The following is a 19,146-nucleotide window of genomic DNA, read 5'->3' as shown; positions in this document are numbered from 1 at the left end:
ACTTCTATTATCTAACTTACTTTTTTTGTCTTGGTATTCTTTTTTGAAAAGTTTTTTTTTTTTTCCCAAAAGCATACCTAGGTACTCAGGAGCACCAATGCACTCGTCCGCCCGGGGAGATTGACAGCTCCTGCCCGCGCGTGATTGGCTGTGCGCAGGCAGGGGGCGGAATTGCACAAGAGCGCAAAATAGCGTTCTTGTGCAATGCGAAATTCTGCCAGAGGCGAGCTGCAGCGGACAGGGGCGCATATGTACACCCCTGTCTGCCGTTGCATTATAAATCGAGCCCATAGTCTCTTTTATATCTTGCTTTATTTGTAATAATAGTCGTTGCTGATGTGTAAATGTCATCGGGCATAATTTAATGTTGTTGTCACTGTGTAATTCTAATTGAGGTACTGTTATCTGCAGTTATATCAGAGGACAGTGAACTAATAGTATTGGAGCCAGATACTGATGTGGAGGAAGAAACCAGACCTAAGAAACTTACAAGTAAGTAAACATATATGTATTATTAATTGTAGGTCTATGCACCTAAATCGTATAAGCCGCTTTTGTGAAAAACTTTATTAGCAACTCTAGGCAATGTTTAAAAAAAAAAAAAAAAACAGTTGTTTTAACAGGATTTAAAAAGATCTGCCACGTTACTATGCGTATATTTTACGACAATAGGCATCCATAAAGGTCAGCCCATTTGCATATTTTGTTGCTTCATCAAAAAAGAAATGCAGGTAATCAACCTGGCCTGTGTTTCACGTAATATGGAAGTGTATTGTACCTGATTCAAGTTCTCGTGTATGAAGTATTTACGCCAAATGACACCACAGTGCGAAAAGTTTCATATATGTATGTTTTAATTTTTATGCTGTGATTTCATATATTTGTGCATTTTATTGTCACAATTTCTGTCTTATCATGTTTGTATTGGTTAATAAAATGTATGAAAGCAAGCGGTTTATAATAAGTGTTTTTTTTTTCTGGAAAATATGGCACCAGTGCCTAGATTTTCAAAGGCAGAATTAATAATCCTGGTTGGCACCATGGACTCGCACTTTCCAGAGAGTATAGGTAGGTGGATACAATTATCTATACATTTATACTTTATCTGTCTATATCCAGGTATCCATATATCTATTTTTATCTATCTCTATACCATGTAGGTGGTGTCCGTGGTGTCCAGGCAGATTCGAGGATGAGGATATTGAGGCGTATGTTGGAGAAAATGCAGCGGGTGTCAGGGGTACGGAGGACTGTACGCAATTGCTTGCGGAGGTTCTCAGATGTCTGGCGGAGACAACAGCCCCTGCTGCAGGAGATCAGGAGAGGCATTGGTGATGGTGCGGAATATCTTTCTTTACCAAGTTTCTTTTGGCTATTGTTTGGATTTATTTTATTTTTAATGATGCACATGTGTATGGATATGAATGCATATTACACGTTGATGTGTAAAAACACGTGTGTGTGTGTGTGTATATATATATATATATATATATTTATATTTATATTTATATTTATTTATTTATTTTGTGGACAAAAGTATGTGGACACCACTACTGATTTTTGAGTTCAGGTGTTTTAATTACACCCATTGCTAACAGGTGCATAAAATCCAGAGCATAGCCATGAAATTTCCATAGACAAACCTTTGCATTACAATGGGTAGTACTGAAGAGCTCAATGACTTTAAATGTGAAATTGCACTTTTACCTCAAGTTAGTTTGTGAACTTTCTGCCCAAACCACATATGGAAGCAACATCAGCACACGAATGTGCGTCCGGAGCTTCATAACATGGATTTCCATGGCCAAGCAGCTGTACAGAAGCCTCACCTTAACATACGCAATGCCAAGCATCGGCTGGAGAGGAGTAAAGCATGTGCAACTGGACTCTGGAGCGGTGGAAATGTGGAGTGATGAACTACACTATACTATCTGGCAGCCTGATGGAAGCATCTAGGTGTGGCATATGCCATAAGAATATGCTTAGTGCCTACTGTTCCATGGATGGGTCATCTTAAAATTACAGGATACGAAGACATTTTAGACAATTGGGTGCTTCTAACTTTGTAGCAACAGTTTGGGGAAGATTGTGTCCCTGTGCACAAACCAAGGTAAATGAAGATGTGGTTTGACAAGTTTAGGGTGGAAGAACTCTAGTGGCCTGCACAGAACCCTGACCACAGCCTTATTGAACACCTTTGGCTTTAATTAGAATGCAGATTGTGAGCTAGACCTTCTCGTCAACCATCACTGCTTGACCTCACAAATGTTTTTGTGGCTGAATGGGTGCAAATTGCCACAAACACACTCCAAAATCTTGTGGAAAGCCTTCCCAGAAGAGTGGCAGTTGTTATAGACACAAAGGGGGTGCAACTCCAAATTAATGCCAATGGTTTTGTAATGGGCTGTAAAACAAGCTCATATAGCTGTGATGGTCAGGTGTACACATACTTTTGGCCATATAGTGTACATTTACATTTTTTTTATGAATAATGCAAACATTATGAAAAAAAAAAAAAAAAAAAATTTCCTCTTATTTCAGGTATGCAGAGCAGGCCACATCATCGACGTCATCGCCGGGTGCTCACAGGGCCTCCTGCACATCTTGCTTATGCTGCAAGTCCAAGGATCCCAGGTACATATCATCTGCTCTTTTTTGTGTGGGTATGCATGCTATTACACAGTAATGATCTGGGTTTTTTGTTTTTTTTAACAGATGATCATGAGTCTAGGCATCGGAAAGCTCGGCGATGCTAGGGCCCTACGCTTGCAGCAAGACCGCCTGTAATTGTCCAACAAGCAGATAAGGCTTACACCATTACTTACAATGCGTCTTGTGCATTGTACAATCTTAAAATATCTAAATGGTAACTTTTTTTTGTTTATAGATTTAGCAGGTGACAAGGAGGACCATCTGCAGATGCTTTCCCATCATGACTGTGCAAGTGTGGCTCTACATATGGATGGTGAACAACTGGGCATAAAATAGATGTCCTGATCCTTTGTACATAGTTTTTGTTGTTTTGTTAAGTTTTTTTAGAATTTATGTTTATGTCATTGAATAAAGTTATATTATTTAAAGAATTCTAGTGTCTTTTTGGGTTTGTAATAGACAGATTTAGGCAGATCAACAGGTAGATGAATGGAAAGATGGACAGGGAGACACACAGGCAGGTTAATAGATTGGCGATAGATAAATATGTTTACAAGAAATACATACCAACAGAAGTAAAATAAATATATATATATATATATATAATATTTATTTATTTATATTATATATCAGGTTCCATTGGTCTTTGCTATTAGGTCAAGATCTCAAGTGGTCCAACATAAGTTGGTTGACAATTTTTTAATTTTCCTAATTTTTTTTGAGTGATTACCTGTATGTACTGGCATTGCAAAATCGCCAGATTTTAAATGTTATTTTACTTCGTTTAACCACGGCGGCCATCTTTGTATTATTGAAAACACAATTCTTTGGGGTTTTGAGTGAATCTTTGTGTTATGGTGCACAACAAATTTTACACATGTTTACAGGAAACCTTAAATATCTCGGCTCAGGATGGTCCTAGCTCCTTGGAACAAAATTTGATGTCTAGAGCAGATTACACGGTATATGAACATATATAGACATTTCTTTCCTAAGACATGGAGAGTCCACAACGTCATTCCAATTACTAGTGGGATATTCACTCCTGGCCAGCAGGAGGAGGCAAAGAGCACCACAGCAAAGCTGTTAAGTGTCACTTCCCTTACCCATAACCCCCAGTCATTCTCTTTGCCTCTGTCAATGGAGGATTTGAGGTTCAGTGTCTGAAGATTTATTTCCTTTTCTGGGTACTTTTCCCTGCAAGCAAGGATTTGTGTTTAGCTTTGTCCACGTCAATATCTTGAGTAAGAGTAGTGGTGGTTTTTAAGCAGTTGGGAAGTGGTGAGGTGGTCCTTGCTTGGTTTCCTAACACAATTGCCGCCCTAGTCATAGAAAGCCATAGTTGGTTTCTATGTTCTTTCTTTTTCTTCAGGTCTTTGTGAGGAGTATGTGTCCTTTCACACCTCGTAAGCTGTTGTCCTGCCTGACAGCTGGATTGCAGGTAAGTGCTTTTATCTTCTAGCTACTGGAGACTTGCACTGAAGAAGATTTAGCTACAAATTTTATTTGGGACATGTTATATCCTTTGTATAGGATATTTATAGGCAGGGTGCAGGCACTTTTCAAATGTGGCTAAGGGGTTAATCTTTTCTTTATGGAGATAAAGTATAACCCTTATTGTTATTATGGTTTTATTTGTGTTTCAAATATGGGTATTTCATGTATTATTTTTATTTCAAATAGGTATGTGGGATTGTTTGACAAGTGAAAGACCGCTCACTGTTAAAGGCTGATATCAGTCTTTTAAATAAAACGGTCAGTTTTCAGAAATGCGCGCTTTTATTTTTAGCTGCGCGGTTTCTTGACAAATTGTCATGTGACCCGCTCTTCCGCATTCAGATTTCTAAGCGCAGTGGCGCCTTCTTTGTTCCAACATCTCCTGTGATCACTCGATCGGCAGGAGAGTCCTGTGACGTTTCCCACTACTAGCTTTGTTACCGGAGGTCAGGTAGGGCACCACAGTATGTCTGATGTGTAGAGGGCCTGCTTTTGAATTTGTTATGCTATCTTTTTATAGCGTTATACGTTCTGAGGGTAAAGAATCTCTTAAAGTGACCATTTTTTTTAGGGGGTTTTTTTCAATTATTTTTTGGAATTTTTTTATTGAATAATATGGACATGGATCAAGACTCTCTCTTTCTTGTGATAAATGCTTAGGTCTAGAGGCACAAATTGTTTTGCCTATGCAATTTTGTGCTGCATGCTTAGCTAAAACTGTTCAATGTAAAGATAAATTGTTGCCCTCTGACCCCAATGTCTCTCAGGATGATGCTGTTCAGGTAATACCACAGTGTCACGATTCGATCATTGCCCTGTCAGTGCGGCTCCCGGATCTGTCTGATCGCCTCTGTAGCATCACGTTGCCTAGTAACGTGACGCGGTCTCTCTGTTGACCCGCTCTGATGACGTCAGGTGGGTCTTTAAATTTCTGACGGGACTGTGCCTCGGCACCAGTTTTTTGGATTGTTTTCCTGCTTCCTGGCTCCTTGCTGTATCCAGTGAGTTTTCTCTCAACCTGCCTAAAGTTATCCTGACCTTTTGCTTTGCCTGACCATTCTATCGGATTGCCCTTAACCTGCCTAAAGTGACTTTAAGCTCTGCCTTGCCTAGCCATTCTCACGGATTATCCTTTGCCTGCTTTAAAGTGATACTGACCTCTGCTTTGCCTGATCATTCTTACAGATTATCCTCTGCCTGCCTTAAAGCGATACCAATCTCTGCCTTGCTTAACCCCCCTTTTGGATTTCTCTCTGCAGCCTTTCAGACATTCTGTTATTTGCCTTGCCAGCTTACATCAGCCTGTCTCTCAGTATTCAGTTTTCCCATGGTCCTGCATCTTCTGTGAGTACGCTGTTCTTTATCTCCTGCATTATTGCTTTCATTTTACTGAGTGGGTCACGTCCTGGGTTTTTCTCAGTTTGCTTGTGTGTGTGTGTGATAAATATTCACTCTAGCAATTGGGCCTAGTCCTGGACTAATTCTATACGGCTGACAGAACAAACGGCCATAATATGGACCCCGCTGAGCTATCCAGGGCCATGACCCACCAGGGACAATTGTTGGGATCCCATGCAGCACATTTACAATCTATGGACTACAAATTGGACCAAATTTCTGCTTTGTTACAATCTTTGGTTACCTCAATGCAACCCAACCATGCTTCTTCCAGCTCCAGTTCTACCATCCCAGCTGTCCACCCTGAAGGGGACACCAACCCCAGGATACCCCTTCCTGACGAATATGATGGCTATCCTGAGGACTGTCGTTTTCTTAATCAGTGCCACCTTAATTTTCGTAACAGCCCTGCACTGTTTACTACACCTTCTTCTAGGATCAATTTTCTTATATCTTTGATGAAAGGCAAAGCCCTGATCTGGGTATCTCCTTTATTGGAAAAAGATGATCCTTATTCTCCAAGATGTGTATTCTTTCCTTTCCATATTTTCCTCTTTTTTTGACAAGCCTGGGAGATCCTCTGCTGCTGAGACCGGCTTGCTAGACCTGCGTTAGGAAGCCCTTTCGGTGGCTCAATATGCTATCGAGTTCCGCACTTTAGCTGCTGAGACCTCTTGGAATCAGAGAGCCCTAAGAGCAGCATTTCGTAAGGTATTCTCTGAACGTCTTAAGGACAAACTTGAGTTTCAGGATCTCCCAGAGTCCCTAGAAGACGTAATCAACCTCTGTATCAGTCTTGATGCTAGGTATAGAGAACGGCAGCAAGAAAAAGAGAGAACTCCCAAACCATTATCACGGACTTCATTCCGCCTAGCACCTCATTTCTCCAATCCAGTATCCATTTCTTCCTCCTCTCCAGAACAAGCAGAACCTATGGAAGTTGGAAGCATAAAATTGACAGAGACTGAACGCCTGAGAAGATGGAGACTTGGTCTATGCTTATACTGTGGTCTTAAGGGTCACTGATTGAGGAAATGCCCCACAAGGCCAGTAAAAGCCAGGGCTTGACTCCTGTCCGAGGGAATGAGTTAAACCAGATAGTATTTTCTTCTTTCAACAATAAACTCTTTGTGCCCATGACTCTTCACCTAGGAGATCGCAAGATCTATTCCCAAGGCCTCATTGATTCCGGTGCAGGAGGAGTTTTCATTGATTCAACCTTTGTGTCCTCTCACAAGATACCTCTTTGTTCCAAAGGTTATTCGGTCAAGGTCTTCACTGTCAGTGGTGATCTGTTGGGTTCTGGACTCATTCAGTTTTCTGTTGTGTACTCCACTGCGAACTAATTAGTTTTGACCTCATTCCGACTTCTCAATTTCCCATAATCTTGGGTCTCTCCTGGCTCCAGTTACACAACCCAACCTTTTCCTGGGCTCAAGGTGAACTTCTTGGGGTTCTACATGTTTTCACAACTCTTTGCGCAACCCTGCAAAACCACCAGTCACTATAGCACTTGCCCTGGAAACACCTGATTCCTTACCAACATCCTATCTGGACTTCCTTGATGTATTTTCCAAGAAAGAGGCTGAACTGAACGCCTTCCTCCTCACCGTACATTTGATTGCCCCATTGACCTTCTTCCTGGAGCTTCTTTTTCCCGTGGCAAGACCTATCCTCTCTCCAGACCTGAAAACCTCACCATGGAGGAATATATCAAGGACATTTTGGCTAGAGCCTTCATAAGTCCCTCTTCTTCTCCAGTTGTGGCTGGGTTCTTTTTTGTGGAAAAAAAGGATGGGGGCTTTCGTTCCTGTATAGACTATAGAGGTCTAAATCAGATTACTTAAAAAAAAAAAAGTTATCCCTTACCACTTATCCCTGAGCTATTGCGAGGTGCATACAACCTCATCTGAATGCGCAAAGGGGATGAATGGAAGACGGCTGTGAGTGGAAGGTCAGTGATAAAATCCATGGACAAATGAGTCCAAGGTTGATGAGGAATGGGCAGAGGATAAAGCAAACCTGAAGTAAGATGACGTGTCTTGTTGGACGCACATACAGTGCAAGCAGTAACATAGTCCTTGGCATCTTTTTCTAAAGAGGGCCACCAGACATATTGCTTTAGTTTTCATGAAGTATTGCTGATTCCTGGATGTCCAGCAAGAACGTTGTCATGGGCCCATAGTAACAGTCTAGAGGGGAGGCACTCAGGAACAAAAAGTAAGCCTGCTGGAGGTTTGCAATCAGAAGAAAGATTCCCCTGAGCAGCACGTAAATCTTGCAGAGTAGAGACTGAAAGTTGGGCTATTATATCATGAGAATGGAAGATATTTCCAGATTCTTGAAGAAGAGAGTTGATTGGTTGAAACTGTCTAGAAAGAGCATCAGCTTTGATATTTTTGGTACTGGGAATGTAGGAGAGAATATAATGAAAGTGGGAAAAATACAACGACCACCCAGCCTGACGAGAATTCAGGCGGCTGGCTGTGGAGGTAGAGAAGGTTCATGTGATCAGTTAGGATCAGGAAAGGCTTAGTAGTACCCTCCAACCAATGCCTCCATTCGTCCAAAGCCATTTTGATAGCCAACAAGTCTTTGTTTCTAATGTATTAGTTTAATTCAGATGAGTTTAATTTCTTGGAGAAAAAAACCCACCGTATGGACTCAGGGATGCGTTGAGAAAGGACCGCTTCACTGTTCTAACCCACAGGGCTTTGTGGCTGAAATCCTGGTCAGCTGATGTTACCTCCAAGTCCAAGCTTCTGTCGCTACCCTACAAGGGTAAGACCCTGTTTGGTCCTGGTCTGGCAGAGATAATTTCTGAGATTACAGGTGGAAAGGGGTCCTTTCTACCTCAAGACAAGAAGTATAGACTTAAGGGGCATCAAAATTCAAATTTTTACTCTTTTCGTAACTTCAAAGATCAGAAGTCTTCCTCTTCCAAGCCGGAGCAGTCCAAGTCCTTTTGGAGACCCAATCGGTCTTGGAACAAGGGGAAACAATTGAAGAAGTCCTCATCTGAGACTAAGTCAGCATTGAAGGGTCCGCCCCGGTGCGGTACTGGATCAAGTGGGGGGCAGACTTTCCTTTTTTCAACAAGCTTGGAAAGGCGATGTCCCAGACCCTTGAGTGTGGACATAGTATCCCAGGGTTACAAAATAGACTTTAGGACTTGTCCTCCCAGGGGCAGATTTCTCCTCTCAAGATTATCTGCAATCCAGGTAAAAAAAGAGGCATTCTTAAACTGCGTTCAAGACCTTTTCTCCCTTGGAGTGATTGTTCCAGTTCCACTAAAGGAACGGGCCTATTTTCTTCCAATTTTAGACCTGAAGTGTCTCAACAAATTTCTCAGGGTACCGTCCTTCAAAATGGAAACCATTAATTCCATTCTACCTTTGGTCCAAGAGGGTCAGTTCATGACGACCATAGACCTGAAGGACGCGTATCTTCATGTTCCCATCCACAGGGATCATCACAAATTCCCGAGATTCGCTTTCCTAGACAAGCACTTTGTTTGTAGCTCTTCCGTTTGGCCTTGCCACAGCTCCCAGCATTTTTCAAAAGTTCTGAGGGCTCTTTTGGCAGTTGTCAGGTCTCAGGGAATCGTGGTGGCGCCTTATCTGGATGACATCTTGGTTCAGGCGCCATCTTTTCAACTTTCCATCCGTGGGAACAGAGTTGCCTTGTTCCAGCTACAAGGGTGGTTTTCTTAGGGACCATCATAGATTCCCTATCTATGAAGATTTTTCTGACGGAGGTCGGAGGTCAAAAAATCAAAGATTATCTCTTCTTGCCTGTCTTCAGTTTACTGTCCAGCCGTCAGTAGCTCAATTTCTCTGGAAAGCGTAAGCGTCAGAAGGCTACTTCTACTTCTCTTTCCCTCTGGTTGAGAAGTATGGTTCGTTTTGCTTATGAGAATGCTGGACAGCAGCCTCCTGAGAGACTTACAGATCATTCCACTAGGGCTGTATCCTCTTCTTGGGCTTTCAAAATTGAAGCTTCTGTGGAACAGATTTGCAAGGCTACAACTTGGTCCTCTCTGCATACTTTTTCAAAATTCTACAAATTTGATATTTTTGCCTGAGGCTTCCTTTTGGAGAAAAGTTCTTCAAGCGGTGGTGCCTTCTGTTTAGGTCTGCCTGCCTTATTCTCCCTCCCTATTTATTCCGTGTCCTCTAGCTTGGGTATTGCTTCCGATTAGTAATTGGAATGACATCAAACATCATGGACTCTCCATGTCTAAGGAAAGAAAACAAAATGTATGCTTATCTGATAATTGTATTTATTTCCGGACATGGAGAGTCCACAACCCCACCCTTTAGATAAGACGGTAAGTTTTTTACTAAACCTCGGGCACTTCTACACCTTTTGTTATCTTCTTTTTCCCATTTCCCTTTGACTGAATGACTGGGGGTTATGGGTAAGGGAAGTGACACTTAACAGCTTTGCTGTGGTGCTCTGTACCTCCTCCTACTGGCCAGGAGTGAATATCCCACTAGTAATTGGAATGACATAGTGCATTCCCCATGTCTGGAAAGAAAGAAATTTATCAGGTAAGCATGAAATTTGGTTTTTGCATAGTCTTGTTTCATAGACTTGGAACTTAAGTTATACTGTAGAGATCAAGATCGCTAAAAGTTCCACATTTAGGGCCAATTTATAATGGGAAGGGTTTTGATCTCAGTCCTAAAAAATATAGGGATTACCTAGGTGGTAAGCATAGTGTGCATGCTGAACATTTCAGGTATGAAACATTTTTTTTTTTTTTGATGGGAGCAAAAGTGTAGGTTTTTTTTTTTAATTTTATTTTCAAAAGAGCTTTATTTATATTAATTGAACATACACGTCATAAGATGAGCATACAGTACTTGCATTAAGAGTAATATATTATAGTGTTACAACGTATTGGTTTACTAAACTAAAACTATGCATACAAAAACCTTTAACATACATTGTATATTTCAACTTTAGCACATTAGGTTACTCTCTTCACATCAGTGTATATCTTGTAAGGCCCAAATTTTATTTATGAAGACCTCTAATGGGTCATTAATTAAGTAACTGATAAACCATTTTGGGCGTATATGGGGAAAGGTTATAGGGTATAGAAAGGAGACAGGGAGGAAGGGAAGTAAAGGCCCAAATTGAACTTGCTTTAACAGACATTGAAGTTGAGGCTAGGTCACTTATAGGTGTCACTTTATGTTTAGCATAGGTTGGGTTAAGAATATTTGCAAGCAGTATTAATCATGTTGCTGGGTATGTGTGAGAATCCATCATCCTATCTATTGCTATGAAGGCAAGGTGATATCAAGGATCTTTAAGTTATTTACATTGATCAGCGGTCTACACTGCCCACAGATATATAATGATACCACTACTCGGGCGCCAGAAGAGCTCCGGTGTAAAAGCAAGAGATTGGGGGGGGGGTTATGGCAGTTCCAGGACAGTGATAAATATATTTGCTCCAACAACATCAGTGCTCTCATAGTCTCTCTCATGTACCGGGCAGTTTTTACACATTAGATAGAAAATCACATTCTGAATATAAGATTTTACATAACCTGGAAATTAGCAAAAAGCCTAGATTGTTAAACTAGTAAATAAAAATAAAATGTGTACTATTCCACCCATCTTGGTCCCCGGCCGTTGGCCACGTGATAGAAGTTATACATAAGACACTCCATCAAATATAGCTTATATGCTATGATACATCATTCAGGAAATATGAAGATAAAAGTTTTAACCTTGCGATCAGTACTTTTATAAGACAATGGAGACTGTCAACCTTCATCTGCACAAAAATTTTATACATGTCAAGATAATTTAAAACTTGTCCCTTACCGGAATTGACGGACACATTAGAAGCATAAATAACTGCTGGTACCGGTTTTGTAATCTAATAAACAACATTAAACGTAGAACTCAGTATAACCAATAAACCTTCTTAAAGGTAAACATATATATCTAGGAGGAACCGGCATGTTTCATATGACTAAAGCCGGATGTTTTAATTATCAGTCTCCAGGCTTTCCCTGTCAATTGGCGTTAGTCTTTATAATGGCTAAGAGGTGCCATGTATTGTGCTTGTGCCATGTATGATAGGTCAGTTTTCCCAACTGTGAGTCCGGTTTTGTTATATTTTATTTTGGTTGCAGGCTTCTGGGCAACATGTTCGTAGTTGGAGTTGTTGCTTCGGGTACCATGTTCAGTAAGCGTGTCCTGCTTGTTGTTACAATGCAGTTCAGTAGTCGCAGCCCTCCGGGAGCCCCCTCCAAGCTTCCCAGCAGGCCCAACCAGCGCAGGAATCTGGACCGCCAATTGAGACCTATTTAAGGTTTTAGCTGGTGTCTGTGTTTGACTTGCAGCCAGAGAGCCTCTACGTTTATTGGAGTGCATGAGAGCCATCTCCGTTATTTCATTTAATGTGTCATCCAGAACAATCGCTTGTCTCATGGTGTGATAAGTCTTGTCATAGCAAAATAGATGATTCTGTGTGTTTGCTGTGATCGTTTGATGTTCTGTGTTTGTTGCTCCCAATGCTGCATCAGGAATGATGACTCCCTCACAGCAAATAAAGGATACACTGGGACTGTATATCTTGTTTATTAGGAAATCATACGGTGCTTTCTCAATAAGTCTCTCCACGATTCTCTCCAGTGACGAGGTAAAGCAATCTTGTGTTTCCATTTCGCAGTCAATAGCCATAATGAAGCGTGGTGTAAGTTTAAGTGTGCAGGTCTTTCCTCTGTCCGCTATACTTCTATCCACAATATCGGGAAGAAAGATGCAGGCACAGTGACCTAGCTTTTATTGATTTCAGTTGTTCAATTAGGGTTGAGAACCTCGGCGAGCCGAGGGGGGTGCGCTGCCTGCAAAGTCACCACCGCTGCAGGCCTTCCTAATCCGATCTCTGGCTTCAATCTTCAAAAACACAGCTAGATTTTCAGCGATCTGTACACAGCTGAGCTATGCAATTGTATAGTAGGTGAATTTCTGTAATATAACTTAAATTCTTCCTATAATCGGCGGATTATATAAAGTTAAGACGGAGCCAAAGAGAAATGCAACCTCACCGGATCACAGCTCAGACACGCCCCAAGAGTGTAATTTTTTAACATTTCCCCTCACTTCCGGGTTGTTTATATGTGGGGGACCCAGATAGGAACCTGATATATTCCTGCTTTGTCCTCAGCAGATATGTTGAATAATGTTCTTGGCCCAGGTCGGTGGAAGAATTTTACAAAAACCTCACATTTTCCTCACTGATACCTTTGATCAAGCCTAACTACTACTGAGAACCAAAATGTATAATTAGGAGCACTCAAGGCTAAAGGTAGCTTTAAAATGTATCTAAGGGGTGAATATAAAATGTGTGCACTGTGCAGAGCTACTATCCTAAATTAGAAACTCTATTGCAGTAAAAATAACACTTTAATTATATTAGTAATACAATAAATTGCATAGAAATCAGACGTCTCTGATATTAGAAACAGCATAAAAACATAGCTTTAAAATATAGCTTAAAAATTGAAGAGAGAAAATTGCCACCACTGAGTTTAATTAAAAATGTTACTGCCACATAATATTGCAACAAAGTCTCAACAAAGTCTCAAATAGACCATGCTATTTCAAGCATCCAATGTTTAGGAAGCACAATAGTAACTCCTTAGAGTAACAGTGGCTTCCTGTCTTCCGGAGTGATTACAGAAACAAGAAAAGCAGAGAAAACCTTTGTGGCTGTTAACACTACTAACACTACTCTATGAATATATTGTCTTGACTTATATAGCCTTTTGATGTGTATTGTCAAATACCACCTTTTTCATTCATGTAGAATATTGCCAATACCACCTTTTATATCAATTAAGAATCATGACCAATGGAAAAGTTTGGTAGCATGTATAAGGAAGTACTGGACTGCTAATTATTCATCTTGAAAAAGCCCTCGCGTAGGGAGAAACGCATTGATGATTTGCAGCCAGAATAAAAATTACCATCTGCATTACCTGTAAAATAGTCTCCTTCAACAACGGAGATTCTATTGGGACTTTTCCAGGTTTATTACTGAAATACTCAGTAGATATTCTAAAGCCTGGGCTAATATTACACAGTCTGCACTGATAAGGGCCTAAGATAAGGTTTATTTCCTTTAAAGTCTCTTTGAAAAGTTTCTGAGGTTCATTCAGCGTGCAAACTGCACTTAAGAGCGGATGTATTTTCTCCTCTGATATCTGAAAGCGGACAAGTGGATCAGCTGTTTTGTTTGAATCTGACATCTACCAATAGGATTGGAACAGATCGATACCCTATGCACATGTGACCGCAATGGCTGAGGCGTCAACAACACCGAGGCTAAAACGGCCACAAAGGTTTTCTCTGCTTTTCCCGTGTCTGTAATCACTCTGGAAGCCAGGTACTCTGCACTGTTCCTCTAAGGAGTTACTATTGTGCTTCCTAAACATTGGATGCTTGAAATAGCACGGCCTATTTGAGACTTTGTTGCAATATTATGTGGCAGTAACATTGTTTTAATTAAACTCAGTGGTGGCAATTTTCTCTCTTCAATTTTTAAGCTATATTTTTAAGCTATATTTTTATGCTGTTTCTAATATCGGAGGCGTCCGATTTCTATGCAATTTATTGTATTACTAATATAATGAAAGTGTTATTTTTACTGCATTAGAGTTTGTTATTTAGGATAGTAGCTCTGCACAGTGCACACATATTTTATATTCACCCCTTAGATACATTTTGAAGCTACCTTTTAGCCTTGAGCGCTCCTAATTATACATTTTTGTTCTTATTATATTTCTGTCCTAGATGTGGGGGATTTTTTAGGAGTTTGGTAACATGCTCTGTGCACACTCCTGACAAATTGTTAGACACCTAACTACTACTGGTCATCATAGACACAAGCGTCACCGCCTTTATTCTGTAGGATCAGGGGACAGATTTCAATGCTGCATGTTCTTCATACTTATGGGATGCAGATGTAAAGAAGAGCCTGATAATACTTTCTGATACTGCCTGGAAACTGACATTTTCATATACCCGGAAGTTTCAGTTGATGAAGTTCAGTTACTTCCTTTCTTTTCACGTAGATTTCTTTTCAAAGTTTCAGAAATAATTCCTACATTTAGCTCTCAAAGAGCGTTGTATTTTATCTGCGCTTCTTTTTCTAATCTTGGATGCAGGGGATATTCCAAGAGCAGCACAAACGGAGTCAACCATTTAATATATAGTCCTCATTCTGCTCCATACATGTGTCCTTTTTCAATCGGAAACATTTTTTTCTCCAACATAGGTGTGTCCGGTCCACGGCGTCATCCTTACTTGTGGGGATATTCTCTTCCCCAACAGGAAATGGCAAAGAGCCCAGCAAAGCTGGTCACATGATCCCTCCTAGGCTCCGCCTACCCCAGTCATTCTCTTTGCCGTTGTACAGGCAACATCTCCACGGAGATGGCTTAGAGTTTTTTAGTGTTTAACTGTAGTTTTTCATTATTCAATCAAGAGTTTGTTATTTTCAAATAGTGCTGGTACGTACTATTTACTCAGAAACAGAAAAGAGATGAAGAATTCTGTTTGTATGAGGAAAATGATTTTAGCAACCGTAACTAAAATCCATGGCTGTTCCACACAGGACTGTTGAGAGCAATTAACTTCAGTTGGGGGAACAGTTTGCAGTCCTTTGCTGCTTGAGGTATGACACATTCTAACAAGACGATGTAATGCTGGAAGCTGTCATTTTCCCTATGGGATCCGGTAAGCCATGTTTATTACGATTGTAAATAAGGGCTTCACAAGGGCTTATTTAGACTGTAGACCTTTTTTGGGCTAAATCGATTGATATTAACACTTATTTAGCCTTGAGGAATCATTTATTCTGGGTATTTTGATATAATAATATCGGCAGGCACTGTTTTAGACACCTTATTCTTTAGGGGCTTTCCCAAAGCATAGGCAGAGTCTCATTTTCGCGCCGGTGTTGCGCACTTGTTTTTGAGAGGCATGGCATGCAGTCGCATGTGAGAGGAGCTCTGATACTTATAAAGGACTTCTGAAGGCGTCATTTGGTATCGTATTCCCCTTTGGGTTTGGTTGGGTCTCAGCAAAGCAGATACCAGGGACTGTAAAGGGGTTAAAGCTTAAAACGGCTCCGGTTCCGTTATTTTAAGGGTTAAAGCTTCCAAAATTGGTGTGCAATATTTTCAAGGCTTTAAGACACTGTGGTGAAAGTTTGGTGAATTTTGAACAATTCCTTCATGTTTTTTCGCAATTGCAGTAATAAAGTGTGTTCAGTTTAAAATTTAAAGTGACAGTAACGGTTTTATTTCAAAACGTTTTTTGTACTTTCTTATCAAGTTTATGCCTGTTTAACATGTCTGAACTACCAGATAGACTGTGTTCTGAATGTGGGGAAGCCAGAATTCCTATTCATTTAAATAAATGTGATTTATGTGATAATGACAATGATGCCCAAGATGATTCCTCAAGTGAGGGGAGTAAGCATGGTACTGCATCATTCCCTCCTTCGTCTACACGAGTCTTGCCCACTCAGGAGGCCCCTAGTACATCTAGCGCGCCAATACTCCTTACAATGCAACAATTAACGGCTGTAATGGATAATTCTGTCAAAAACATTTTAGCCAAAATGAACCCTTGTCAGCGTAAGCGTGGATGCTCTGTTTTAGTTACTGAAGAGCATGACGACGCTGATATTAATATCTCTGAAGGGCCCCTAACCCAATCTGAGGGGGCCAGGGAGGTTTTGTCTGAGGGAGAAATTACTGATTTAGGGAACATTTCTCAGCAGGCTGAATCTGATGTGATTACTTTTAAATTTAAATTGGAACATCTCCGCATTTTGCTTAAGGAGGTATTATCCACTCTGGATGATTGTGAAAATTTGGTCATCCCAGAGAAACTATGTAAAATGGACAAGTTCCTAGAGGTGCCGGGGCTCCCAGAAGCTTTTCCTATACCCAAGCGGGTGGCGGACATTGTTAATAAAGAATGGGAAAGGCCCGGTATTCCTTTCGTCCCTCCCCCCATATTTAAAAAATTGTTTCCTATGGTCGACCCCAGAAAGGACTTATGGCAGTCAGTCCCCAAGGTCGAGGGAGCGGTTTCTACTTTAAACAAACGCACCACTATTCCCATAGAGGATAGTTGTGCTTTCAAAGATCCTATGGATAAAAAATTAGAAGGTTTGCTTAAAAAGATGTTTGTTCAGCAGGGTTACCTTCTACAACCCATTTCATGCATTGTCCCTGTCACTACAGCCGCATATTTCTGGTTTGATGAACTGATTAAGGTGCTCGATAGTGACTCGCCTCCTTATGAGGAGATTATGGACAGAGTCAATGCTCTCAAATTGGCTAATTCTTTCACTCTAGACGCCTCTTTGCAATTGGCTAAGTTAGCGGCTAAGAATTCTGGGTTTGCTATTGTGGCGCGCAGAGCGCTTTGGTTGAAATCTTGGTCGGCTGATGCGTCTTCCAAGAACAAGCTACTAAACATTCCTTTCAAGGGGAAAACGCTGTTTGGTCCTGACTTGAAAGAGATTATCTCTGATATCACTGGGGGTAAGGGCCATGCCCTTCCTCAGGATCGGCCTTTCAAGGCAAAAAATAGACCTAATTTTCGTCCCTTTCGTAAAAACGGACCAGCCCAAGGTGCTACGTCCTCTAAGCAAGAGGGTAATACTTCTCAGGCCAAGCCAGCTTGGAGACCAATGCAAGGCTGGAACAAGGGAAAGCAGGCCAAGAAACCTGCCACTGCTACCAAGACAGCATGAAATATTGGCCCCCGATCCGGGACCGGATCTGGTGGGGGGCAGACTCTCTCTCTTCGCTCAGGCTTGGGCAAGAGATGTTCTGGATCCTTGGGCGCTAGAAATAGTCTCCCAGGGTTATCTTCTGGAATTCAAGGGACTTCCCCCAAGGGGGAGGTTCCACAGGTCTCAGTTGTCTTCAGACCACATAAAAAGACAGGCGTTCTTACATTGTGTAGAAGACCTGTTAAAAATGGGAGTGATTCATCCTGTTCCATTGAGAGAACAAGGGATGGGGTTCTACTCCAATCTGTTCATAGTTCCCAAAAAAGAGGGAACGTTCAGACCAATCCTAGATCTCAAGATCTTAAACAAATTTCTCAAGGTCCCATCGTTCAAGATGGAAACCATTCGAACTATCCTTCCTTCCATCCAGGAAGGTCAATTCATGACCACGGTGGATTTAAAGGATGCGTATCTACATATTCCTATCCACAAGGAACATCATCGGTTCCTAAGGTTTGCATTCCTGGACAAACATTACCAGTTCGTGGCGCTTCCTTTCGGATTAGCCACTGCTCCAAGGATTTTCACAAAGGTACTAGGGTCCCTTCTAGCGGTGCTAAGACCAAGGGGCATTGCAGTAGTACCTTACCTGGACGACATTCTGATTCAAGCGTCGTCCCTCCCTCGAGCAAAGGCTCACACGGACATCGTCCTGGCCTTTCTCAGATCTCACGGCTGGAAAGTGAACGTGGAAAAGAGTTCTCTATCCCCGTCAACAAGGGTTCCCTTCTTGGGAACAATTATAGACTCCTCAGAAATGAGGATTTTTCTAACAGAGGCCAGAAAGACAAAACTTCTGGACTCTTGTCGAATTCTTCATTCCGTTCCTCTTCCTTCCGTAGCTCAGTGCATGGAAGTGATCGGGTTGATGGTAGCGGCAATGGACATAGTTCCTTTTGCGCGCATTCATCTAAGACCATTACAACTGTGCATGCTCAGTCAGTGGAATGGGGACTATACAGACTTGTCTCCAAAGATACAAGTAAACCAGAGGACCAGAGACTCACTCCGTTGGTGGCTGTCCCTGGACAACCTGTCACGAGGGATGACATTCCGCAGACCAGAGTGGGTCATTGTCACGACCGACGCCAGTCTGATGGGCTGGGGCGCGGTCTGGGGATCCCTGAAAGCTCAGGGTCTTTGGTCTCGGGAAGAATCTCTTCTACCGATAAATATTCTGGAACTGAGAGCGATATTCAATGCTCTCAAGGCTTGGCCTCAGCTAGCGAGGACCAAGTTCATACGGTTTCAATCAGACAACATGACGACTGTTGCGTACATCAACCATCAGGGGGGGAACAAGGAGTTCCCTAGCGATGGAAGAAGTGACCAAGATTATTCTATGGGCGGAGTCTCACTCCTGCCACCTGTCTGCTATCCACATCCCGGGAGTGGAAAATTGGGAAGCGGATTTTCTGAGTCGTCAGACATTGCATCCGGGGGAGTGGGAACTCCATCCGGAAATCTTTGCCCAAGTCACTCAACTATGGGGCATTCCAGACATGGATCTGATGGCCTCTCGTCAGAACTTCAAAGTTCCTTGCTACGGGTCCAGATCCAGGGATCCCAAGGCGGCTCTAGTGGATGCACTAGTAGCACCTTGGACCTTCAAACTAGCTTATGTGTTCCCGCCGTTTCCTCTCATCCCCAGGCTGGTAGCCAGGATCAATCAGGAGAGGGCGTCGGTGATCTTGATAGCTCCTGCGTGGCCACGCAGGACTTGGTATGCAGATCTGGTGAATATGTCATCGGCT

At 41.8% G+C, this 19,146-nt stretch overlaps 1 protein-coding gene across 1 annotated transcript in view; it reads left to right on the top strand.

The window, feature by feature from the left end:
• The window catches only part of LOC128638839 (uncharacterized), a 227,025-nt gene that overhangs the window by 32,446 nt on the left and 175,433 nt on the right, over positions 1–19,146 (top strand). The window contains exon 8 of the mRNA XM_053690972.1: positions 412–492. Within this exon, the coding sequence (XP_053546947.1) occupies positions 412–492 (81 nt within the window). The remainder of the gene's footprint in view (positions 1–411; positions 493–19,146) is intronic.

Source organism: Bombina bombina, chromosome 8 (assembly GCF_027579735.1).
Source record: "Bombina bombina isolate aBomBom1 chromosome 8, aBomBom1.pri, whole genome shotgun sequence".
In the NCBI taxonomy this organism is placed as follows: domain Eukaryota; kingdom Metazoa; phylum Chordata; class Amphibia; order Anura; family Bombinatoridae; genus Bombina; species Bombina bombina.
The sequence above is the reverse complement of the archived record's forward strand: the minus strand, read 5'-3'. Positions and strand labels throughout refer to the sequence as shown.